Below are 27,478 nucleotides of genomic sequence, written 5' to 3'. Positions count from 1 at the left end.
CATAGCCTGTGCAGCTTTAAAGACAACAGATGGCTAGCTCACTCCCAGTAACACTAATTAGCTGGCCCTTGATGAGATTTGCCATGCTTTATTTTTTTACTCAACCTCTTTGTGTAGGCAGTGAGGAACCACTTAAGGAATGCAGTAACCAGAGGTGTAGTATCACATTTTCAGTCAGCTGCAGTGTGGAGAACGGATCGGAAGTGGGCAAGATCGAAAGCAAGAGATCCAGCTAAAGGAACCATCACAGTGGTCCAAGTGAATAAGGGCAAAACAGGCTAGAGGAAAAGCAGGTGGAATGCAGAGGTGAGGAAGGATATTGAAAGGTCAAGTACACAGTCCGGACTTAATATGGAGGCAGGGATGGTGCGAAAGGGTGTTGGATCAGGGGGCTGAACCTCCCATGATCTCCTGCATCCTTCCTAAATGCAAAGGTTAAATAAAAACAGATACTGTCTGAGCTAAAAGATTCATAGGAAAAAATCCTCCACCCTTCCTTCCTCCATCCTGCACACTTTCCAATAGATTGTTGTCTCTAAGTAGTTCTTCTTTCTAAAGTCGTAATTAGTGTCTGGGGGCAAAGAAATGAGACATAGAGGTGGAAGGAAATTAAGAATGACTGCCTTTCCAACACTTCAGGAAAAATAATACCTCATGGAGTTGAAGTGAGAATAAATAAGATAATGTACAGATTGTGTCTGGCACATGGTAGGCTCTCAAAAATCACTTCCTTTCCCTGGAAGTGAGTGACTAAAGCCCAAGCCCTCCCCTTGTCTGAGCAAAAATTTCTACCCAGCTCTGTTTTCTCCTCAAACGTATTTATAAGTTTTCTAGTACAAGACTAAAATGACAAGTTTTCAATTTTTCAGATAAGAGAGGAATTTTTTTCATCCTATGGAATAAAGTCAGAACTGGGTGAAAGATTTTCCCCTTTCGGCTGTGTTCCATCAATCGAGAAGAAACTCTCCTGATAATCCTCTCTGAAATGTAATATTTTTTTCACTCTTATACTCAATGGGGGAAAAAAAGTGCTAGCAGCAACACTTCTGAAGATTACTTGTATCCATCTAAAAGTTAACTCCTTTTTAGCGCTTTACAAGTAACCAGAAACACTACACTTAAAAAAAAAAAAGAAAGAAAAGCTGCAGAGGATTCTAAGAATGCTGTTCTTTTTATAAAAGTGTGGTCACAAATCAATGCATTGTTAATGAAGAGTTTCCTCTATAAAACTCTAGTGTTATGTGGAGACTCAAGACTTGCTTATGACTTCTCGCTGAGGGGAGGGGTGGGCCGAGAGTTTACACAATGGGGGCTTTCAGCTCCACTGACTTCAGAAGAGCTTTGCCCAAGAAGCCTGAAGAGAGAACTGGCCTTTTCCTCTGTTTCCAAAATGTAAGTCCAGATTGTTTTGACAACTAGGGAGAGTAGTGTACTTATCTAAGTCATTGAAATACTCCTAAAAAAATGTAAAATGACCAGAAATGCACCTTTTCTTTTTCTTCTGAAACTACAAACATTAGAAAATACTGTATAGCAGTTAGGAGCCAGGTTGCCTACATTTGAATACAGGTCCCAGGGCTGCCCATATTACCTTAGGCTAGTTACTTTCACTTGTACCTGTGTTATCATCTGCAAAATGGGACACTATTTGTACCTATCTCACAGAGTGGTTGTGAGGATTAAAATGATTTAATAGATGTAAAGTACTTAGAACAGCACTTGGCATGTAGTTTGTTACCAGATACTATTCAGAAAAGGAGCGCTCCAAGCTGGATCCAACCCATGACGCGGCTGGAAACAAGTCTGCTCCGTAACAGAGATTCTAAGACTGGACCACAGGCCACATAGATCCACATGCAGGTATAAGCAAGCAGGATTTAACTTTTAAAAAAATTCATTGCCAACATATACAATCCCAGAGTGACACAAATCAGCATTTCTGGCTTCTCTTGAAGATTCAAGAGACCTGGCCATCCTGACCCAACTCCTACTGACTACTCTCGGTGGGAGCTGAGTAGCTGCTAACCTCTTTGGGCAGGGCATAAAAGTCAAGTCACCATACTCCCCATCTGGCCCAGTTCTCTCATTTACTTTACCTTTACAGGCATTTCAGGATGTGATCTCTATACGAAAAGGATTGGGGTGCAGAAATCACAGCCTCTACTCACATCGTAACATAGGATCGGCACTGTGAAGTTGGAGGGGTGAACACACCTTGATCTCTGAATGACTGGGAGAAGGGAGGTGAAGAAAAGAATTACAAGCTGGTTGTATATGAGACTCAGGTCTTCCCTAATCTCTCCGGTGGAACTTCCTTTTTTCTCCTTATAAAATTCAAATACATGACTTAAGCAAACCAGTAACAGCTACAATTTATCTATAATTATGCCATTTTATATACATTATCTAACGGAATCCTCAGACCTATGATGTAGGAATTATAATCCCCATTTTACATCCCCAGAGAGGCTAAACAGCTTGCCTAGAGTCAGTTAAAAGGGACGGAGTGGGGACTGAAGCGCAGGCCCAGGGTAGCACAAGGCATCCTTCCAGGTAGCAATTTCCTCCAAATTCACCATGTCTTCAGAGAAGTCCTCTGTATCCCCCCTCAAAACTTCTCACCTACGACAATTTCCTCAAACCCACCCTTCCCTGTCAATAGCTGTGATTACTGAGCTGAAGGTGGTAAGGGAACTAGCGTTTTAGGCAAATTGTGAACGCCCTAGGAAAGTGATGAGAAAGAAGCTGTGAGACGCCCCAGTGTGTAGAAATTAAGAAGAGGAAAGCTCAAAAACCTTGACTGCATGGAAAAATACTCCAATAGTCTTAGAAGTCAGAGATGGAAATTTTATTAAATAAGTTTTAATGGGCAAAGAATGACTAGAAAGAATAAAGAACTCTATGCCAGGCCAAATTTGAGGCAGTACCAAGACCTTTACTATTATGTATTAGCTATCTTAATAGAAGGAAAGTATATGGCAACAGAGGAGCAACACCCTTGGCTCTAGATCTTACAGGCTTTATGACCTTGAGCAAAGTACTTAACCCATGAAAGCCTATTTCTTCATCCGTACAATTAGCATAATAGAGTACTGAACTTGAAAGTGTTGATTATATGGGATATACACAAAGTGACCAGTATGCTGTCTAGCATAGAGTAGGTGCTCTATAAATTTTGATGTTTTCCCACCCTCTTAAATTATCCTCAGCGATTTGAAATTGATAGTAATCAGAACATAAGTGTGTTATTTTGGAATAAAGTGTGAGAAAAAGGGAAACACAAGAAAGGATTTGGATAATTACCATGTCTTCTCCTTTCTTTTAAATAAAAAATGTTCCAAAGTGCTATTTTACATGCAGTGGCACTCAAATAATACTTCTGGCAAAAAGAGCTGGAACACTGAGTAGGTGTAAATTACATAGCTATTGCCTAGAAAGTTAAAGCTTCTGAACTACTAATGGCAATATCAAGTGTTTACTATTACCAGACACCATGCTATTCGTTTTATGTACATTATTTCATTTAGTACTCACAACCTCAAATATAACTATTATTTCTGTTTTGTAGATGAAACTGAGCCTTAGAGAATTTCGTAGTTTGTCCAACGTAATGGACAACTGGAACTCATTTATACGTATATATAGGCATACAATCTTGTCCAAGCCCCAAATTCAAAACTGCTGCAAATCTGATAAACTGAGGGAGCAACTGATGGATGATACAGAAATATAGCATTAATGTAAGTTATAATAAGTCAAATTATCTATTCGAATCTGACCTCCTAAAATTAATCAGGTATCAACTGACTTCACTGTGTTAAATACATAGTAGGCACCTATACTTATTGCTTTAATAAATTTGTCTCTATCATTAATGTCTTATGATTCAGTCAGCATTTTGTGCCCTGCCTTTACCTAAAATAGGGAAATAATTCCTTCTTCACAAGGATGCTGTGAGGAAAAGCTATAAATATCTATATACACATAGAATTTACAAGTCAACCCTTCTTTGGATTGCATTTATCTTCTTAGCATTTTTTTCTGTAAAGCTGAATATTACCTAACACAAGTGATTTGTCCAAAAGAGGGCTATTAGAAGGCAAAACAACTAGGATCCTATATATTTATTTTTAGACATTGGTTTAGTCAGATAGAAATATCTGCTGAGAAAAGCAACTGACAGATTACTGACTAGTCTGTGGAAATTGTTTAACCACTCTTAGCCTCAGTTTCTGGACTTATAAAATATGAGTGATATCTTCTAAGTAGGATTTTGATGAGATTAAATTAGTACTTAAAATGCATTTTTTCACATACTGCCATGTAGTAAGCACAGCAGATTTATTTTGACAGAAAACCCTTCATAATTACTTAAGATTCTTCCAAACGACTGCATTAAGTATGTTATCTCCACGGCTTTCCCAACGAATACTGCATTGCTAATATAACACGAAATGCCCCCAGGGAACTGGCATAATCATTTGCCACCTGGGTAAATGACTCTGATGTGGACTTGCTTGGGGAATATTCTAATATTTGATTGCTACTTTTAACACTGAAGTGACCAAATCATATGTTTTCAGTTTCCTTAATATAGCATATCCTTCAAGCACTTTCTCTGAATAAAGCAACGTGCTAAGTGTTGTGACCACAACCAAGACAGATACAGAAGTATCCCCACTTGCTTGAACTTGTAAACACGCACTCATATACGACTTGTAACTACGTGCTGCTCACAGATCTGGATCCCTCCTGCAATATGGACTTTCTGAGGATATGACTGTAGCTACTTCTCTGTTTTCACTTTCAACACCCAGAACAATCTTCAGCACATTAAGGATCAAAAACGATTGTGGAATAATTCATTTACAGTCCAGCAGGAGGGATCAATCATGTGCACAAATACAGAAATATAATACAAACTATGGCAATTCTCTTACAGGTAGTAAACGCTATAGCTCATTGGAGAGGGCAGTCATTTGTTCTTATTAGACTGAAAAAGAGAATTTATAGAGGACAGTGTATTTGAATTGTATTTGCAGTACCATTTGGGTGGAGATTATAGCTGGAAGGTGTAGGGGGAAAAATTAAAAAGAAGAAATTTACTTCAAGGGAAGGTGAACAGGTCTGGAGCAAAGTTTGCACGTAGAGTAGAATGAAAAAGAGAATGGATGAGAATGAAAAAGGCAGTGAACTATTTGTGGAAGAAACTGAGTAAGTCAAGGCAAGGAGTAACAATTTTATTTAATACACAACTGAGAATCCTTAAAGCTTACAAATAGTAGGGTACTATGAGATTTGTTTAACTGATGATTATTTCAAAAAGTAATGATTCAGGATTTCTGGTTCCAGCCGAGATGGGATAGGCTCATTACAAACTACATTTTAAGATGGTCTTGCCTCCTACAATTAACACAAAATTGATATAACACAACAAGCAAGCATGGGAAGACCCTAAAGAGCAGAAAGAAGGTGGACTTCCTCAGGAAGCTGGGATTCCCCCAGTGGGGAGCTGAGCCACTACTCACACTTAGCATTAACGAAGTGGAAAGAGGTGGTGTAAGGCAGGGCAGATGACACTGCTTCCTCCTTCCCTTGGTTCCTGCCAATTCAAAGATAAGCCTCCACCTCCACCTACCATCAATAAGCCCAAATGAAGTGGCACTACACTTCCCTCCCCTGCTCCACTGGTGTCAGCAGGGAAGCAAGACATTGAGTTTCTACCCCTACCCTATAGCAACAAGTGGTGTGGTGTCACCAGGGCCCAGTTTGTATTTCCTCTTAGAAGCAACAATGTGGTGCAACTTGGTGCCACAGTTTCACCAAGAAGATATAAGCAGAGCCAGGGGAGAAGCTATCCTTCTACCCAGTTCATCTGCACTGAGGCAGTATAAACAGTCCACTTCTGAGGGGGTACTGTCAGTGAGACCCAATTGTAGACTCAACATATACAGATCCAGAGTCCAATAATATCCAAAATGTCAAAGAGAAAATAGTCACCCCAAGAACTAGAAAAATCACAACCTGAGAAAGAACAATCCATATCTGCCAACATCAAGATGAATCGGATGTTGAAAGTATCTGACAAGATATTTAATGCAGCCATAAAACTGCTTCACCAATTAAAAATTCTCTTAAACTGAAAAATTATAAAATGGCAGTAAAGAAATAGAAATGAAATGATATACGGATATATATATAGATGGATAAATGTAAAACAATTATGCTAAGTGAAAATAAGCCACACACACGTACACACATAAAAACAAAACTCACATATAATACAATTTTTAAGAAATGTCAAGAATAGGCAAATCTACAGAGACAGAAAGTAGGTTAGTAGTTTCTGGGGCTAAAGGTGGCATGGAATAAGGACTGTCTGTTAGTGGGTACAGTTTTCTTTCTGGGGTATTGAAAATGTTCAAATATTAGATTATGGTGATGTTTCTACAACTCTGCATACATACTAAAAACTACTGAAATGTATAGTTTATTTGAACGAACTTTATGGTACGTAAAATATCTCAGTGTAATTTAAATTAGTAATTACATTTTGTCTAAAAAAGGAATGTCATCAAACTAAAAAAAACAAAACCTTGCTGCCTGGGCTCAACAGTATAATGGAAATGACAGAGGAAAGAATTAGTAAATCTGAAGTCGGCTCAATAGAATGTACACAGCCTGAACAACAGAAATATAATAGACTGAAAAAAAACAAACAGAGATAATAACGAAGATCCATCATTAGACAGGAGAAAGATATAAGAGAGTGTTTTAAAAGATAATGGCTGAACAATCCCAAATTTTTCAACTGCTGAAAGAAAAGAATTGTCAACCATGATTACAACATCCAGTGAGGGGTGAAGGGGAAACAAAGACATTCTCCAACAAAGAAAGACTAACAGAATTTGTTGCCAGTACATCTATTTTTAAAGATCGGCTGGAGGGTTTTCTTCAAAGGAAATGGCAGAAAAAGGAATCTCAGACAATTAGGAAGGAAGGAAGAACAAAATAAACCCAGAAGTACAGGAGGGTACAATGGACTTCTCCCCATCAGTTTTAAAAATCGTATCTACGATTAAAACAAAAATTATATAACACCTTATGCTAACAAAAAAGATATTTAAAAATAGAGAAAGAAAAGGGATATAAATGGAATTAAGTTTCCACATGTCTAAGTGGTAAAACATTGATACAAATAGACTGGGATATATAATGTGTCCATGGTTTAATACCCAGAACAAATACTAAATATACATATTACATAAAATATATAGTATATATTAATATATATTCTATATATATAAAGCAATATACTAAAAACACTCTAAATAAATCAAGATGGAATCCTACAAGTTATTCAAGTAACCCAAAAGAAGACAAGAAAGCAAAACAGATAATGAGAAACTGAGGGAGAAAAACTGATCCTGCTCTGATTACAAAAACAATAAGAAAATAATACGAACAATTTTATGCTCACAAAACGAACAGCCTAGAATAAAATCAGTATCTTGGAAACCACAAACTAGATGAAATACAAACTATGGCAACCTTAATAGTCCTATAACCACTAAAGAAATAGTATTAGTCATTTAAAACCTGAAACAGAAATCTCCAGGTACAGATTTCACTAGAGAATTCCATAAACATGCACACACAAAAAAATCCTCATCAAAATATTAACAAATCAAATCCAGCCATGCTTAAAAAGAATTATACACTATGACCAAATGGGATTTATTCCAGGTATGCCAGGCTGCTTCATTCAAACATCAATCAATATAACTCAGAGTATCAACACACCAGAGAAAAAAAATCATATAATTATGTAAATTAATGCAGGAAAATCATTTAACAAAATTCAACACCCATTCATGACTAAAACTTTCAGAAAACTAATAAGTGAAATGTCCTCAATTGATTAAAAAACATCTACCAAAACCTACACCTAACATCATATTTAATGGTGAAAGAATGAATGCCTATCCCCTAAGATTGGAAAAATGGAACACCACTTTCATCCAGCATACTACTGTTAAGTTCTAGTCACTGCAAGATGGTAAGAAAAAGAAATAAAAGGCACACAGTTTGAAGAGGAAGAAACAAAACTACATCTATTTTCAAATGACATGATATTGTATGTAGAAAATCCCAGGTAATCTATAAAAAAGTTTAAAAAAAAATAACCTCAGAAGAAATAAATCAGCAAGGTTGCAAAATACAAAATTGAAGTAAATATTTGATTAGTAAAACAATATGTAGAAACCAATATTTAAAAAACAATAATTTACAATTGCTTCATAAAATGAAATACTTATGTATAAGTCCAATAAAACATGTATCATATCTGTATCATAAAAGTTATAAAATGCTAATCAAATAAAATTAAAGAAGACTTAATGAATGAAGAGACATTGTGTTCATGGATAAGAAGCCCCAACAAAATAAAGATGTCAATTCTTCCCAAAATGCATTCTACAGGCTTCAATGTAATTCATATGAAAATGGCAAGGCGTTTTGTAGACACACATCACTTTATTTCTAAAATTTATAAAGGCACGGGACCTAGAATAGGTAATGTAACTTTGAAAAAATAGAACCAAGTGGGAGAAACCGCTCTATCAGATATTAAGGCTAAGTAAATAGCTACCATTATCAGCATAGTATTGGTGGAGGGACTGATACACACAAAAAATCAATGGAAGAAGAGCCAGAGGACTCTGAAAGAGATTCACACAATTATGTCTAAGTGATTTTTTTACAAAGGTGCAAAAGCAATTCGCTGAAGGAAGGACAGGCTTCAACATATGTTGCTGGAGCAACTGGGCATCAGTCCTCAACCTAAACCTTATTATTTAAAAAATTAACTATAAATGGATCACAGAATTAAATGTAAAACTATAAAACTTTCAGGAAAAAAACAATAGGTGAAAATCTTCAGGACCCAGGCAGGTACAGGTAAAAAGTTTAGACTTGACATCAAAGGCACAATCCACAAAAGGAAAAATTAAATCGTGTCTCATCAAAATTTAAAATTTTTGCTTTATGAAAAACTGAAGAGAATGAAAAGACAGGCTATACACTGGAAGAAAATATTTGCAAACAATATATTCAACAAAGGATCCGTATCTAGAATATGTAAAAACCTCTCCAAACTCAACTTTTACTTGTCAACAGTAAAAAACAACCAAATAAAAAAAGCATTCTGCTGAGTTTTTTTGTTTTGTTTTGTTTTGTTTTTTTTGGAAGATGGGCAAAAGACACAAGCGAGTATTTACTGACGAGGACATAGAGATGACAAACAAGCACATGAAAAACTGTGCTTAGCCATCAGGGAAGTGTGAATTTAAACCATTATCACAAAGTTCACATGTTCTCACTCACTGGAGTCAAAATGAGTTAAAAATTAAAACGACTGTTCTCAGAAAGATAGAAAGTAGAATGGTGATGATCAGAGGCAAGGAAGGGTAGCAGGTAGTGGAGGAAAGTGGAAATGGTTTAGGTGCACAAATATAGTTAGAATGAGTAAGATCTGGTATTTGATATAGCACAACAGGTTGTCTATAATCAACAATAATTTACTGTTACCTTTTAAAATAACTAAAAAAGAATAGAATTGGTACGTTCTTAACACAAATAATAAATGCTTGAGATGACGGATACCCCAATTACCCTGATTTGATTATCATACATTGTGTGCTTATATCAAAACATCACAATCACATGTACCCTATAAATATGTATAACTATTATGCACCAATAATTAAAAATACATTTTTAAAACCACTACAAGATATGCTATCACTACATACCTATCAAAATGGCTACATTTAAAAATATTGATAATACCAAATGCTGTCAAGTATTCAGGAAAACTGGATCACTCAGACTACTGGAAGAAATGTAAAATTATATGGCCACCCCAGAAAAAGGTATGTCATTTTCTTTCAAAATTAAACATGTACTTACCACATGCAACTCAGAAACTGCACTCCTGGACATTTATCCCAGGAAAATGAAAACTTATGTTCACACACAAACTTATGCACAAATGTTTATAGCAAATTTATTCCTAACAGCCAAAAACTAGAAACAACCCAAATATCCTTAATATCCTCCAATGGGTAAAATAAACTGTGATACCTCTTCTGTACCAAGGGAAACCACTCAGCAATAAAATGGAACAAATTATTGATACATACTACAACTTGGATGATCTCAAAGAAATTATTCTGAGCAAAAAAAAAAATTTAAAAAGCAAAAGCCAATCCTCATACTGCATTCCATCTATACAGCATTCTCAAAAAGACAAGACTGCAGAGATGAAGAACAGACAGTGATGTGAGGAATCAGGAACTTGGGAAGGAGGGTGGTGGCTTTGACTGTGAAAGGACAGCATAAAGGATCCTGTACCCTAACTCTGGTGTTGGTCACATGAAATCTACACGTGTGATAAAACTGTATAACTGTGCACACACATACACACACGTGCATGTACAAGTGCTGAAATCTCAATATGGTTGATAGATCCATCAACTTGTGATACTGTACAATAATTATGCAAGACGTTACCATTGGGAGAAATTAGGTAAGAGGTATATGAGACCTCTGTTATTTCTTACAGCTGCATGTAAAAGTATAATTATCTCAAAACAAAAAGTTAAAACAAAGGAATGTTCTAGTACACATCAAGAGCTACAATCATGCTCATAACTTGACTTAGCAATTTCAATTCAGAAATCAGCATTTATCTACTCAACACCCACATGAGGCACTGTGGTAGACGACAGAGATTCAGTGGTGAAAAAGGCAGGCATAGAGACTGTCTTTATGAACTTTCAGTCTAGGAAAAGGGAAAATAGCTCAATCTATGAAGAGGGTCACTACATCTTTAGTCATATGGATAAGAACTGGAATCAGACTAAATTTCTAATAGTAAGAAAAAGGTTAAGTAATTTTTGGAATACCATATGCCTATTAAAATGATTATAAATATTATTTAATAGGATGGAGGAAAGCTTGTAACATTAAGGAGAACATTAAGTTTTAAAATGACATACTCATTAGTATAGACAATTAATGACAACTTGTTTTATATGAATAAAATTTTATTGAATTTTAGATAATTAGAAAGAATAAAGAAATGCAAGATAAATGCTTTCTAAACAGCATCTGATAGCATCATCTTTTCAGTGTCATAGTATTTTCACTTCTCTTTATAAAAAGTATAGACATTCATTTATTTAAATTTTTACAAAGTAAGAACCATCAAATGAAAAAAAAAATAAGTAATGCTAAAGTAAATTCAGCTTTTTATCAATATTGAAATGGCAATGGTTAGGTTCTGAGTGTAGCCTTCTTGGAAAAACAGTGTCTGTAGCAGTGTCTGTTTTTTTCAAATAACTGAAAAAAAAATGTGAGGAGGCCACTCCCTATGAAGACTACACTTGCAGGAAAAGAGAACAAAAAGCATGGTAGTAAGAAGTAGTGACAGAACATATACAGAAAGAAAAGACACTCTTATTGAGACATGGGATATCATAAATAATCTAGAAAACAAATCTGAAAACACATTTGTGGGTTGCTTAAAGTGTGGTTAAGGCAAGACAGTCACCAATACAAGTAGGGCCAGATCTATAGCACAAAATAAAGTGGGGGAGTTTGTAAATTAATCTGGTGAACCACAAGTCCTGCCAAGCCAGGTAGTAACCACAAAAGGAGTCTCCTTACAGTGGTGTAAAATGCATTTGGGCAACAGTGCAACCCTGAGCTGACAAAAATGGAGGGCAGACACTCCCAGGAGCACACCAGAAGATATATGTGCCTTTTGTCTCAGTGTTATCTCTTTTGCAAAAAGAACTATTTTGAAAAAAAACAAAAACAAAAACAAAACAACTTCTGCCCTCCCTGACAAGTTAACTTTTACTTGTCAAATAAGGAGAAAGTTATCTGTCCCAATCCAAAAGGCATCAGGTGCTGCCCTCGTTAAGACTAACCTACTGTAACAGCAAGGGAGATCTGAACAACCTTGCTTTGTTAGGCTGCTCAGCAAGGCCACAACCCCTTAGCCCTACCTTCCTGCCCACACAACCTAGCTCGTTCATGATATGATGGACCTCTATGGGCTCACTAAATATAACCATTGAACAAGGTGTCATACAACAGTTTTTTTCTTTCTTAACCCAATGCCTCTCATGTATTTAAAAAAAATCTTTTATAAAAAAATATTTTTCCAGGAAAAAATAAACAGTAATTGCCATGGACCTGTAACAGATCCTAGAATAACACAGACAGGCAAGAATCTGTCGATATAGCAATATTCCAAATATGAAATTCGTGGTTCAGGAAGAGATAGCTAAATAAATAAATATGAAGGGGCTTCTCAAAGAAGTTTCCTTTGTTTTCCCCATTTCTTACTGAATTTTGTTCATGTAAAAAGTTTTGATTATATTATAGAAGAGTCAGCCCTGTTGGGACCAATATTAACCATTTATACCATTAAACCCTCTACATAATGAGGGAATTGGGAGAGACTGAACATATCACAGGGTTGCTCATTATTTTCTTAAAGACACCTACCTTTTAAAATAATTTCAATAAACTCCATCTGGCACTTTAGTCCTCTTAAAAATTACTAAGTTAGGCATGAAGAACAAGCCCATCTGGGCGGCAGTTTGGATTTTAAGTGCTATTCTGTTCTTATATCTTTTTCCTTGGCTTGGCACATCTTTGAGATCCAGCTTTTTAAATAGAATCCTAGGACATCTTTGGTGGGGAAGCAAGTCTTCATGATGGATCATTCCAGTCCATTTTACACATCTTAGTGGCCAAGTAACAGCATTGCCTTCTTCTTTGTGCATTTTACTTATATAAGAAAGTATTTCTTTCCCAGCACTCGCCCACCATACTCTTCCCCTTGTATGAGGGCATTCCATTTATTCATTTCTGAACACAACAATTCCTTATGTCCTATACCAAGGACCCAGCCCGACTCTGGGCAGGTACCATGACAGGTACTGCACCAATTCGCTCCAGCGTTGCGTGGCTTATGGTGTAGGAATGAGTGTGTGGAGGCCGAGGCTTTCTACTGACTGAACCATTGCTCCTGGGCATCACCTGTGGTGATGACCCTCTGTTGGCTGTCACTACCAGAGTCTTATGTTGACCCGGGACCAGATGGCTCCCATTAGCATAAATGGATGGTATGTTGGCATTGCCTGAGTGGAGGGAGAAAGACTGGCCCACGTCACTGAAGTGGTTGAATGACTCTGCGTTTCTATGAACTTTTGGATTCTTGCTCCAGTATCGACTGTTGTAGGTATTGGAAGAGGTTAGCGTGTTGTTGTCCGAGGAGGAAATCTCAGTGTGAAATGCTTTGGCAGAAGAACTCTTGGGTGGAAGATCATCCTCTCTGAAAGGAACAAAATAAAATTGTCATTAGGATTTACTTCAGGTTACCTCCTACCCTGGAATCTTTCTTTTAGTGTTAAGGCTTACACATCTGAAAAACAAATCCAGGAGAGAGTACTCCATTGTGAAAGCAAGCATGGGACAACCCTGGATGGCCTCAGCTTGCCATCCATTCCCTTTGAGACAACAGTCAAGAAAATCTCTCCTCAGCTTCTCAGTCTCCAACAGTAGAAAAGGAAATCTCAGATCTCTCAGAGAAACTCTTCCAATACAACTTCTAAATATATGTATATAAATAAAATTCACATAAATATATATCATATGGTAAATATATATTTAACAAATCCTGCTTTTTATATATTTATAGTAAATATATAATATCTTGCTTTATGTATATTTAAAGTAAATATTTATATACAGTAAACATATCTTTATTCACACATATATATTTACTATAAGTAGGAAATTAGTCCAAGAAGAAATCTACTACACTAGGTACCATAAAATAGCTGGGAAATCACACTATAAGTAGCAGAACTTCAAGAAATAATTAGAGTTGGCCTGATTTTATTGCCCTTTGGAGTTTGAGAAATCACTGTGGTGTGCTGATGGAGGCTTTCCTCGGTAATTTTATCCTGGAGTAGACTCTATCCCTGCATATGGCCCAAACTCTTAAGAATTACAAGAGGCTAAAAGAAGTCATTTATTTAAGATATTAACCAATTTATTTAATATTTACTGAGTACACTAGTACACTTTACAATATATTTCATGTAAAAAAGACAACAAGCCCTACACCTAAGAAATCTATAGTCAATGAGGGTAGTAATCAATGAAAGAATTTCACAAGTCTGAAAGTTTAGGCAAGGGCTAAAGACAACATATGTGAGGAGATGCTGTCTGGCCTAATCTGGAATCAGATCAAGGAATTTAGTAAAGAGATGGATCAAATGAGAGGCATGGTCCAGAAAGAAAGCAGGGGCTTGTGCAAAAGCCCTGAGCAAAGGGAAAATGTGGGACAGACTGGAAGGCAAAGTGAGCTGAGAGTGGTAGGAGAGAAGATAAGCAGGCAAGGATCAGACCCTGAAAGGCTGTGGTATGTCTCACTATGGAGACTAGAGTCATTGCAGCCTTTTCAAAAAGGACATGCCGTGATAATATCTGAGACTGGGCCTGAACCCTCAAATTTCCCCAATATGACAGGAGTCACTTTTCTTTAAAGATCATTTTGGCATTGTTTTCTTAAAATGTTCATATTCTTATCTGAACTAACCTTTCTGAGCCAAACTGCCTTTCTGAGCCATAGTGCTGTGGCCTGTCTGTATACAGGCACTGGTATGTTCTTGCGGTGTTCCCTTCCTTCTCTATCTTCACGTCTATTACAAATGTCAATAGTAAACACATGTTTTATACATGTTTTACCTTTTCCATTGTGGCAGCCACCTAACACTGCCTACCCTGGAGATACAGAGGAGAAGGGGAATTCTTCATTTGTATCCTCCTAGTTGGGCACATGCTGGACATTCCCCTCCCTCACGATCCAGTGAAAAAAGTTGAATAGTACCATGAAGAAAAGTGACATACAAGAAAGTATCATTTAGTCACTTTAATTATTGTGGCCATCAAAGTTTTACGATTAGCAGATATATCTTAACTGCCAAAAATGAATAGAAATACACATTGGCTATTCAGGACCAATAAAAAAAATCTCACACACAAACCTTATTTCATTAGGAATTTCTTCTTCCTCCTCCTCTTTATTTTTGCTTCTCCAGTAAAAGAATGCCCCTAAAATTAGTGCAATGCAAAAAATGATAATAACTGCACCAGTGCCAATGGCTCCAGCTATTAGTCCAATGTTCCTGGGCTGGGCTGCAAAATATATTTAAGGGATATTTAAAGAAAAGAGAAATCAAGAAATAGCATATACCCATGCAATTGTAATAAGCACATAAGGTTCCTAAAGAATCTGCTTAAAATGTATCAAACTGTCTAAAATCTTTCATCTATATAAAGTTAAACTTCAATTAACTTTCTATATTGTTAGTGGCTAGGACTAACCTATAGTAGGCTCTGAACACACTTTGAATGAATAAACAATTACATGGCTTACACATTTTAGGAGAACAATACCTACATTAGGAAATAGCACCAATCTAACTTGCCGGATCCACCCTAAATGAATGCTGAAAATCAGGGGATATCTTTCTACCTCAACTCAGTCAGACAACTTCCTTTTGCAACCAGAATTCAAATATCCCAGAATTCTCTACTAAAGAAAAGTTTTCTACACTGCCATTTATAACCTAGACACCCAAAAATTATGCAGATGTAAGAAATTAAAAAGAAACACAAGAAGGTCTTGCTATACCCATAAGATTATTATAGTTTTTACAATGTCTCTATAACATTATACAATAAGAACTGGTTCAATTCTAACAATCCTGAGGAGAAAGATACTTTGCCATAAAGATTACCATATTGCTGAGGCTAGAAAGCATCATACTGCTGACACATTTACAAACTATTTTCAATAAAACCAAAAGAATTTCTATTTAACCTTCAGACAACCTTAAGACAATTCAGCAGAATGCTTCATTTTCTGGTTTAACAAAGGTCTTAGAGTTTCAGACCCAGAGTTGATATCAGAATTTCCATAAGCTTACGTGAAATAACCTGGAGATCCAGAAGACAGGTGCTGGTTCCAATAGCATTAGAAGCCACGCACTGGTACAAACCTGAAGACAGGGCACTGATGTTCCGGATGGTGACTGTTCCCTGGACCTGGTCTGTCACAAAAATAATAATTGAGTGAGGATTTGGCAGGAATAATAGCAAAACCAAAGAAATCAGCCGAAGACTATAAAAACAGATGAAACCTATTATCTTGAGACCTATCAATAAATTTCTTTTGTGGGGGTAGGGTGAGATATTATTGGTTCATACACATTAAAGACTAAAATCATTATCTCACTTTAAAGACCTGTAACTTTGGAGGACTGTCCTAAATCAGAACAATTTTAAAACTGAATCTGCAGGTTAGCATGTAAAGTCCTAAGTGTTAGTAGACTTCCTTGAGGAAATGGTGGCTAACACTTAACCTAGAGAATTTAAGGTAACATCAAACTCTAGTTCTGAGGAACTGCAATAACATAAAGATCATGTTAAACTTATAATAATTTTAACTTCATGGTTGATGAAGAAAATATCATAACTGTTACTCCCCAACAACATCTATTTACAGTTGTTTGTGTTAGCTCAGAGCCTCCAAGAAGCAGGCACCAAGACAAGCATGAGGTTTACTGGAGGAAATACCAGTAAACGAGATGTGAGAGGAAGATGCAGAAGGCAGGGAGAGCCTCAGACTTTGGTGTAGGTCTCACCACTCACTGTCAAAAGGAGAGGGAAGCAAGGAAGATTGGGTAAGAAGAGTCTCAAGCTGCAACACATTTTTATGGAAGTGTCCACCAGGCAGATGGGAAGTCCTTGAGCCAAAGTCACCTGTTAAGGGAGTCCCATGCTTTGCAGCAATAGGCCTGCACTAGTAGCCCTACTGTGGCTCATCACGGGCTAGGAGGAGCCCAGGCAAAGCTTGGCCTTGGTGTGAAGCAGTGGTGGATCTAGAGGGGAAGCAGCAAGGCTTTTAGCCAATTATGTTCCCCACATCAGGAGTCTGAACAATACATTTTCAAGGCCACTGCACTGGCATTGCCAAGAAATTATTTAATAGTTCACATTTTAGTAATTTGTCAATATTAGCATAGTTTGATTATTTATTCCTACAAAATATAAATGACTTACAGGAATAATTTTTAAAAGTTAATAGTTACTAATATGTGCCAGGCATTGGGTAAGCTTTTATATGCATTATTTCAATCTTTACAAATAACCCTGAGGTATTTTTATTATTAATCTCATTGAACAATCAAGGAGACTGAAGCTTTAGATGTGTAATAAGATTACACAGCTGGTTGTTAGGAAATTCAATTGGATGAAGGGGCTGTCTTACCTCTAAGGTCTAGGCTTCATTGCCTCCCTTATACAGGAAAGATAATACATTCAGTCATCTCAACCAGTCAAAATAGCTGCAAATTTAGAAGTAAACAGAAAAGCCTCCTAATAGGACAAGTAAAAAAATATTCTGACACAAAGTCCAAGTATGCCTGGGGCAACACCTGGAGCTATCCCCACCCTGGGTTATTTATTTTTAGATGGAACTAAGATTTAGTTAACTGGTTTCTGCTGGCAACCATCATCTGTATCAAGATAAAAGGCAGAAGCAGAGAGGAGGGGTCAGCAATGTGTGCATGCATTTAATTCATTCATTTAATAAATAAATATGTATTGAGCATCTTCCTTTGTGCTTGGTTTTCTAAGGATGGTGATACAATAATGAACAAGACAGATCCAGTCCCTTGCCCTAATGAGACAAGTATGCACAGAATTACAATAAATGGGTAAGTGCCAACCAGGGCTAGAGGACAGAGGGTGATAGGGGAACAGACAGGAGACATCTAATGAGGACTAAGAAATCAAATAGGCTACAGGGGAGGAGAAAACAATTATTGTCTCAGAAATTACCAGCACACAGAAAGGCGCTTAATAAATAAAGGTGATCAACAAATAAAAGGGTTGTCTACTCTTTATGTCTGTTGTGTACCACATACACTGTACTAAGAGCATTAAATATGCTTCATTTAATCTTCACAACAAGCTTACATTCTGTATTCCCTACTTTACAAAGGTGAGACAGCTCAGAGAAGCCATGCAATTTGTCCAAGATCACAAAGTACACAAGCAGCAGCAATCTATAAAATGAGGTTTGTCCAAGTCCAAAGTTTATACTCACCATACATACGCTTGGCACTCTAGCAAGGCACTTAAAGCCATATTATTCTACAGGGTGCAGCTATAGAATATTTCCTGACTAATAAATGTTCCAATGCTGTATTTATAAACTAAGCCATCTGCCTAGCTCCCTCGTCAACACATGTTCTAATATCATCAATGCAAGAAAATCATAATCTCCTGCAAATCAACCATACAATTTGTGTTCCTGGGGTTTTTGCTGGTAGTGGTGGGGTTTTTTTCCCCCTAAGTTCTGGAATTCTAAAAATTTGATGAGCTCACACCAAACCAGTAATTTTGTTGACATTTCCAGAGACAATCTGGGAAATCTTAAACAGCTCCTTTACACAGCATTCTGCCACATAGAAAGAGGTAAACTCTAAAGATTCTTGCTTTAAAACGTTATTTTTAAAAGTGAAGTCACTGTTCTTCCTTTTGTCCCTATAGATGCCAACACCATGAGCATGTTTCTATAAGAAAATATTAAATGAGGTTGACATACTATGGTAGAGTTAACTTGGAATATAATCAGGGAATGAGACAGGTACATTGATAAGAGAAGATTAACCAGAACAAAATAGCCCTGTTTATGTAGACAAGGCAAAATGAAGATGGGAGCAACTCCAGCAAACAGCAGACTGTTTGCAGCCACAAAGCACACAGCCCTTTCTGAAACTAACAGGCTAATTCCTCAATCTGTCATTTCACTTGGACTGCCTGGGCAGGAAAGTAGTTTTCTGAAATATAGTTAAGAGAATATTCTTTTGAACTTCTTTTAAAGAGTAGGGAAAGTTCAATGGTATGAAACCACATAATTTGGGAAGCTCAAAGGACATCACACCCCACTGTTTCAGTTCACAGCAACTATGCACCTGGTTCAGCAGCTACGTAACTGGCATTGAAGGCTCTTCTGAATTACAGAAACCCAAATGTTGGTGTACACATTTCCAGTTCCATCCTTTCTCCTTAGTTCCAGAATGCCGCCTCTGGGTGCCTAGTAGATGATGCTAAGAGTATGTTTTCCAATTAGCCTAAGTTTGAATCTATTCTACCTCCTACTAGTCATGGTCTTGAGTGTGTTACGTGTTTTCCTTCATACATTTTAGTTTCCTCATCTGACATACGGAGCTACCAAAGTGCCTACATATGGTGGGTTACTGAGAGGACTAAATGAGAGGTTACTATAGTACCTGAGAATGTTTCCATGTGGGAATTCCTTCCTGGCACTTCTAGGGGAACTGATATATGTTTCTGAATCATAAAAAATATTCAGTCAAGATATATGAAAAATGTCTAGTGTCTCCCAATAGATATTAATTCCCAATAGATATCGATCTTCTGGATTTGAAGAGTGACAGATAAGAATTCCTAAATCATAAATTATATTTTTCATTGATTTATATATTTTAAATGAGTGACTATAATAAACTGAACATATCTTATATAAAAGTTTCAGAAGTATTCTGTAGACTATATAACAGTGGATGTATACTTTGTTATTTGAATGATTACATGAAAATTATATATTTCAATAATATGTAAAAATTATCCTAACTTGAAAAAGATATTTGTTAAATTTTTTAAATGGTGAATAAAGGGAAAATTAACAGAAAATAAATGACAAATTAAAATCTGTGAAAAAAAAAAGATAACACCACAGCTACTTAATTTTAAACTGTATTACTCTTAAATTTAAAATATAACATTGGACACAGAGCATTTTATTTCATTTTGTGTTGATGCTGGCTGAATTAAGACAGAGATGGAGGTGGGACAGGGAAAGAACCTGTTCCCATTAATAGAGTGTCCAAGGGCACCTTCTCGATGGATGTTAGGATACATACTGCTTCACAGTAGCTCAGTTTTTTTGGTCAATGATAAAAATATTTTGTCTGTTTGCCCTGATTTTGGTTTCACCATTGAAATAGATACTGCTTTTGCCAAATCAGATTTTAAATTAATTTCTGATCTCATGTTAGTATATTTCAAAGGAATATTCTCATCCTCTTCTATTTGCATTTCTGCCATTCAAGTATTCACAAAGAGATGAAGGCTACAGCAAATATTCAAACTTGTGAAAATACCAATGAACATTACTCAGCAACATTTGAATAGTGTAGTGTGTACAAATACATTAGTATTTCCTTGCAAGAATGATTTACCATTAGCAACATACAAGACATACAAGACTTGGTGGGGCTACACATACTCATCACATGGCAAAAGCTACAAGCAAGACCAATTAGATTTTGACTGCTTCTCTCCTACCCACTTCTGTTGATACTGCTTTTACTTTTAACTGGACATGAATAAATTCTTCTGAATCAGTATATCTCTATGTTGACTGTTGCTCTTTAATTTTCAACAAATGGCACATGGTGCTCAAAAAATGTTACCATTATCATTATTTCAAACCCCATCTAGAGGTCCTAGGAGACCACTAACTCAGCACCCTTCCTCAAGCAAACCTCTACAAATTCCTCTTCTGAGTTAAGATGGTTACTGTTGCTTCAGTGGCCCACAACAGGAATCTGAGTTAACTCTGACTCTTCTGAGTTCAAATATCTAACCAAGCTCAATATATTGTAATTTTTTTCCTCAATCTCTCTCAAATCTTTTCTCCACTGTACCTTCTCCATCCCTGTCTCTAAGGACTTAGTTGAGGTCCTCTTCTTTCTTGGTGGGGCTATTACCAAAGCCTTCCATTCATGACTAGCTGCCAATCTTAGTTTTTAAAATGCACATCTGGTGATCTTCTCTTCTTTATAAATGTCAGTGTATCTCTATAGATAGAGATAACATCCAAACTCCTTGCATATTACATAAAGCCTTTCATGATCTGAACTTCACCTTTTCAAGCTCCTCTCTGGAGAAACTTCCATGAACCTTTATGTCAGCTTCACAGATCTTCTCACTTAAAAATGTTAAACTTTCACACTTGCAAGATTTTGAGAGCATGGATCCCCGTAACACCCACTTTTACCCAGTAAAACTTCTATCCATCATTTAAGATCCCTTTCCTGCTTAGGAACCCTTTTCCCTATAATGTTCTTCCTGGACTTCTCAGGGACAAGTAATATTTCTATAATTTAAATTTTATGGCACTGCATATATTTTTGTAGCATTAAACGCGTAGTACTATGACTGTCTCTTTAAAACTGTCTCCTCCATTAGGCAGTGAGCTCTAGGACAGAGATACGTCTCTTTGTATTTCTCTACCTTCCCCAACACTCTGCTTTGAAGCAGTTGCACAGAATAAGGTGTGTGTTTATGTGTGTGTTTGAATACACACACACTTAAAAATAAATGAATGTATAAACAAATTAATATAGTTAAAATTGTTGGCATTCAATCTTTCAAAACAGAGGAAATACGAAACATTATATGGGATTTGTTTCTTTATGTCAAAGGGCAAAAATAAGGGAAAAAACTCATCTTCAGTTAGAATAACATCTTGATGAAGCAGAAATTAGCCTCATTTATTCAGCACCTTTAGTGGGTGAAAATTTTTTCTGCTCCCCATGAAAAACATTTATGGGAGCACTCTTACTGGGAAGGGAAACAGCACTGTCAGTTCAAGAAACAGAATCAGGTGGTGTGTGGTGGCTCACACCTATAATCCCAGCACTTTGGGAGGCCAAGGCATTTGAGACCAGCTTGGTCAACATACCAAGGCCCCATTTCTACTGTATGTATATAAAATTTGTTAGTCATGCTGGCATCTGCCTGTAGTCCTAGCTACTCAGGCCACTAAGGCAGGAAGATAACTTGAGGCCAGGAGTGTGAGGTTATGGTAAGCTGTCATCACGCCACTGCACTCCAACCTGGGTAACAGAGCAACACTTTGTCTCTGAAAAACGAGAGAGGAGAGAGAAGAGGAAAGAGAGAATAGAGACGGGGGATGGGGTGGGGGAGAGAGAGGCAGTATCAAGATTCCTGAGTGTTACAAGCATGCCAAAAGAACTGCAGTTCTTCTTATTGGTTCTGGGCAAACCTAGTCTCTTCTTGGAGCCTCAGTCTTCTCCCTTTAACATAAGAGTGGCACCATGGTGATATTTAAGATACTCTCCTGCTACAGCTATGATCTCTAAAGATATACACAGAGTTCTCAGGCAAGCAGGAGAGTTAATGATCTCTCTTACTTTATTAAATTATGAAAGGATGAAGAAAACAGGCGATTTCTTACAAACCATGAAAGAAAAATGTACAATCTGGATTCAGAAAATGTGAACCATTAATAAAAAAAATAAATACATCATACTTTATGTTTACCAAGATAAAGAGTGCATAGAAAATTGATTGCCATTATTTACACGTAATTTTTAAAAACACATTTTAAAGTTCTCTGTGCATCCTTAAAGTGTGAAGGTTATTCTCCCTTTTAAGTCAGAAATGAGGTGTTTTTCCCCTAATTATCCCTCAGCTTTCCTTGCTGAGTTCAAGTTTTACTGAACCACCATGAGAAACAACTGTGCTAATCTCCATCCTTGGTTGCCAAGAAACTGCAGGCTTGGAGAGTGGGTGTCACTCCAGGAAGGAATCCCAGTCCATGGCTTGATATGCAGCTCCTGTGAGCCAGCTCCAGCCCTGGATTTTCAGTGGCTGCAGGACAAACCCACAGTGCCTCACATCTCCAGTCATGTCACTCGACATCACAGGGCCCAGCCACCTGACCACCCTCACAGCATTGACAATCACCCCTTTCTTGTTTTGCTCATCCCTTCATCTTCCCAAAACCTCTAGAGATGTTGGCAGAAACAAATATAAAATATAACTCACAGTTTTAGGGAAACTACAGAAGAACAATCCAGGTGAAAAATTTACATGAGGACAATAGGAAAGGGATGTCACCATGAAGAAAAGTTAACTACACAACAAACAGGAGGATTAGCATACAAAGAGCATGAAGTTATGTGAAGGTGACTATACAATTAGTATGCTTAAAATTATTAATACAGAACAGTCACCATAATAAAAGACCCAAAAGCAACACAGAAACAACCAGGTGCTGTGACTCAGCTACTCAGGAGGCTGGGGTGGGATGATTGCTTAAGGCCAAGAGTTTGAAGCTGCAGTGAGCTGTGACGGTGCCACTGCACTGTAGCCTGGATGACAGAATGAAACTCCATCTCTTAAAAAAAAAGAGGAAAGAAAATAAGAAAATAAATTTTAAAATTCAGGGGATAGGTTGAACAGCCATCAGAGCAGAAGAAAGAACCAGTGATTTGGAAAAATAAAAAACAAAAACAAAAAATAACCAGAATGCCACACAGAAAGGTAAAGAAATTTACTGATAGAAAGGGTTAAAAAACATGGTGTACAGAATTAAAAGAATAAACCAAGAGCTAATAGGAAATGATTAAAAAGAGAGAGAGAGAGAGAGAGAGAGAGAAAAGGCTATATTCAAAAACATGAGGACAGATAATTTTCCAGAAGTGACAAAAAACACAATCTCTCAATTTAAGAAGCACCACAAGCCCACAGCAGAATTAATAAAAATAAACACATACCTAAACTATATTCTAGGATCTATAGAACACGAAGTAAAAAAAAATGCAAAAAGCAAAGGAAGGAAAATGCAAATGCCTATAGATTGCCAGCAGCTTTCTCAATAGAAAAAAGAAAGGCTGGAATAAAATGGAACATTTTCAAATTCTTGAGGAATGATAACTAATAATCTAGCATTCCATACTAACTAAACTGCATTCAAGAGTGTAGGGAAAAAAATATATTTTCAGAAAAATGAACCCAAGAACAACTTAACACTCACAGGTCATCAATGTAATACCTACCGAAGGGTGTGTGTACTTCAATATAAGAAAATGGAACAGAGGAAAAACTGACCGTGATGAAAGAAGCAATGCTGAGCCAAAATACTGGCAGACTTTGGGGTAAATCGAAATAAAACTGAAATGTCCGTAAACAATGACAAAAATAAGGATGATTAATAAGGAGAAAAGTTAAAAATAAGGTGGAATATGCTAAAGCCAAGAAAATAACTAAAATGCAGACAATAAAAGTACAGAACTCAAATATATGAGAGAGAAGTTGAGAGTTATGATGGATAGAATAAAAATATCCAAAAAATGGCTAATAGGAAAGAAGACAGAGAACTAATGAAATTAAATATTCACACAGATTAGGGAAATGGAAGAAATAAAGCTTTCTATGGTCCTATTATTTGGATAGACAGTAGAGTTTTTTTTACTTCTAGACTACATTAAATCAAGTATATATTTAAGAACCTCAAGAATAAGCACTAAGAGAAATACACTTATAACTTCAAAAGTAGAGGAGAAAAAATATTATAAAGAATATTTGAATAATCAGTAGAAGCTATGGGAAGAGGGGACACAAAGAAAAAAATCTTAATAAATAGAAAACCTCAAATAAAATATTAGAAATTGAACTATACCCGTAATCATTAATATAAATGAATTCAAAGGACAGAAGCTCTCAGATTATGGATTGAAAACCAAACTAAATCCAGATATATGTTGTCTATAAGTAATACACCAAAACACGAAGTATGGAAAACTGAAAGCCAATGAACCATATAATAGAAATGTGCCAACAAGAATTAGCCAAAGAATGCCACTGTAGCTTTTTTAACATAGAGAAACAATGAGGTATAACAAATCTGTAAGCACCTAATGACACAGGCTAAAAATGGATAAAGAAAAAGTTGCATAACTGTAAGAACAAATTGACAAATCCACAGTCTTACAGTGTGATTTTAAAACACAAATTTCTCATAAAATCAGAGCCAATGCATGTAAAATATTGTCAAGATATAGAATACCGAATAACACAATTACCACACTTCATATGCAATGCACGTACAAATACATACCCTAACACCTGCAACTGAACATAATGGCTCTTAAATTCTCCACCTTGCTGGCTCCACTACAAACACACTGGCCTCTTTGATATTCATGAAATACATGGGCACATGTCCACCTCAAAGCCTTCATATGTCCATTCCCTCTGCCTACAATGCTCTCCAGGCCCCATATCCACATGGCTCATTCCTTTATCATCTTTAAATATTTGCTAGAATATAATGAGGCTTACCTAAGAACCTTACTCAAAATTGTTGTTCCTCATCCCCTAATCTATTTTACCCTGATATAATCCTTCCCCACAGAACGTTGCACCTTATCACAAATTCTGCAATTACTGATTATATTTCATCTCCACCCATTAGAATGTTAGCTCTAGAAAGAGAAGAATTATCTATTCGGTTCACCAATGTATCTTCAGCACCTAGAACAGTTTCCAGCACCTGATAGGTGCTTAACAAACATTGTTGAATGAATGAATGAATGAATGAATGAATGAAGTACAGAAATTGATGCAAGTTACAAGAGGTTAGATAAAATCAAAATCTGTGTTTAGCAAGATAGACTTTAAAAATAGAGGAAAGGCACATATAAACAGTATTAGGAATGAAAAGGGGATTGAATACAGAGTTTGAAACTTCATAAGAGAATAATAATGATGGTAATTTAAATAATAATATTTAGTAGGGGCTTACACATGCCAGCTGCTGTTCTGCACATCTTCCATGCTTATTCATTTAATCTTTGTCCAACCATAAGTTGGTTACGATGACTGTCTCCATTTTACAAATAAGAAAACTAAGGCACTAGGTCACATACCCAGTGATTCCTGGATTCAAAGTTCAAAACTATGCCCACCGATTCCAGAACTTACACTCTTAAATACATTATTCTGTTTCTGTACAGAGAATTCTATGAACATCTTGATGGTGGTATGTATAACTTGGACAAAAAAGACTTTTCCAGAAAAATATGGAAGATACGGAAAATCTATACCATTAGAAAAACTAAATCAGTAGTCAAAAATCAACCAACAATCATAAGAGCTAGGCAAACTTTCATAGGCAAATTCTATAGAATCATCATGATGCCCAACTTATTCATACTATTTCAAATAATAGAAAAAAAGAAAAGCTACAAAATTCATTTTATAAGATTATTTGGTGTTATATGATACTAAAATTGTACTAGGACAATAGAAGACAGAAAAAAAAACCTATAGGCCATTCTCACTTGTGATCATTGATACAAATATTTTCTTAAAATATTAGCAAACCCCATGGAACAATTTATGCTTTTAAATCTCAATCAAGGAGACTTTATTCCATAAATGCAGGGATATTTTAACAATAGAAAATGTTAAATAATTTATTTATTGAAATTTGGGCCCAGATAATTCTTTGTTGGGAGGGCCTTCCTTGTGCATTATACAATTGCTTTTTCTTTTTTCCCCAGCTTTACTGAAGCACAAATGACTATCAAAAATTGTGTATATTTATGGTATATGATATGATATTTTCATATACATATATACTGTGAAAAGATTACCACAACCAAGCTAATATGTCAGTCACACCACATACTACCTGTGTATGTGTGTGTGGTTGGGAACAATTAAGATCTACTCTCAGCAAATTTCTAGTATGCAATATAGTAATGCTAAATATAGCCATCATGCTGTACATTAGAGCTCCATAATTTATTCATCCTGAATAACTGAAACTTTGTACCCTTTAACCCACATCTCCCCATTTCCCCCACTTCCCAGCCCTTGGAAACCACCATTTTATTTTGTTTCTACAATTTCAACTACTTTAGACTCCTCATTGTCTTAGTTTGTTTAGGCTGCTGTAACAAAATACCATAGACTGGGTAGCTTATAAGCAACAGAAATTTATTTCTCATAGTTCTGGAGGCTGGGATGTCCAAAATTAAGGCCCCTCTGGATTCCGTGTCTGGTAAGAGCCCATTTCCTGGTTTCTAGATGATGATGTCTTCTTGTTGTGCCCTTACAGGACAGTTCTTTGTGTGGTCTGGAATCAACTCAGTGCTTCCCATTTTCTTGCTCGCTGTTCTCAAGAGTAACTATAGAACATGCTAGGAAAACAATATCCTGAGTTAAGGAGGAACTGACTGGAACACCTCAGGCTCTGTTCCAGACCCTCCTAAAAACAGGATGTCCTTCATCACCTTAGCGCAGTGACACTTGGGTATAAAACTCAGGGTGAGCTGCTTTCTGGGTTCTCTCAGCTGATATGCAAGAGGGCATGTACAGACAAGACTCTTATCTGCTCCAGGCAGCTTTTCTGAGCCTTGTGGAACTGGCTTTCAATGAATGCTAGGCTTCTGTTGTCCTTTGCTGCCTATTAAGTAAT

The 27,478-nt window shown here is 36.5% G+C and overlaps 1 protein-coding gene across 7 annotated transcripts in view; it reads right to left on the bottom strand.

The window, feature by feature from the left end:
* Positions 1-11,090: 11,090 nt before the first annotated feature.
* Positions 11,091-27,478, bottom strand: part of IGSF11 (immunoglobulin superfamily member 11) — a 134,094-nt gene continuing 117,706 nt past the window's right edge. For 2 of the 7 annotated variants that reach the window (XM_032298998.1, XM_032299002.1), the window contains 3 exons: positions 16,077-16,199; positions 15,132-15,282; positions 11,091-13,411 (listed from right to left, as the gene is read on the bottom strand). In XM_032298998.1, the coding sequence (XP_032154889.1) occupies positions 12,970-13,411; positions 15,132-15,282; positions 16,077-16,199 (716 nt within the window). In that variant the 3' untranslated portion in view covers positions 11,091-12,969. The remainder of the gene's footprint in view (positions 13,412-15,131; positions 15,283-16,076; positions 16,200-27,478) is intronic. The other 5 variants (XM_032298999.1, XM_032299004.1, XM_032299003.1 and 2 more) reach the window with 3 other exon arrangements.

Source organism: Sapajus apella, unplaced genomic scaffold, assembly GCF_009761245.1.
Source record: "Sapajus apella isolate SASKATOON/1434 unplaced genomic scaffold, GSC_monkey_1.0 scaffold40, whole genome shotgun sequence".
Taxonomy (NCBI): Eukaryota; Metazoa; Chordata; class Mammalia; order Primates; family Cebidae; genus Sapajus; species Sapajus apella.
This window is presented reverse-complemented; position numbering and strand designations above follow the sequence as displayed.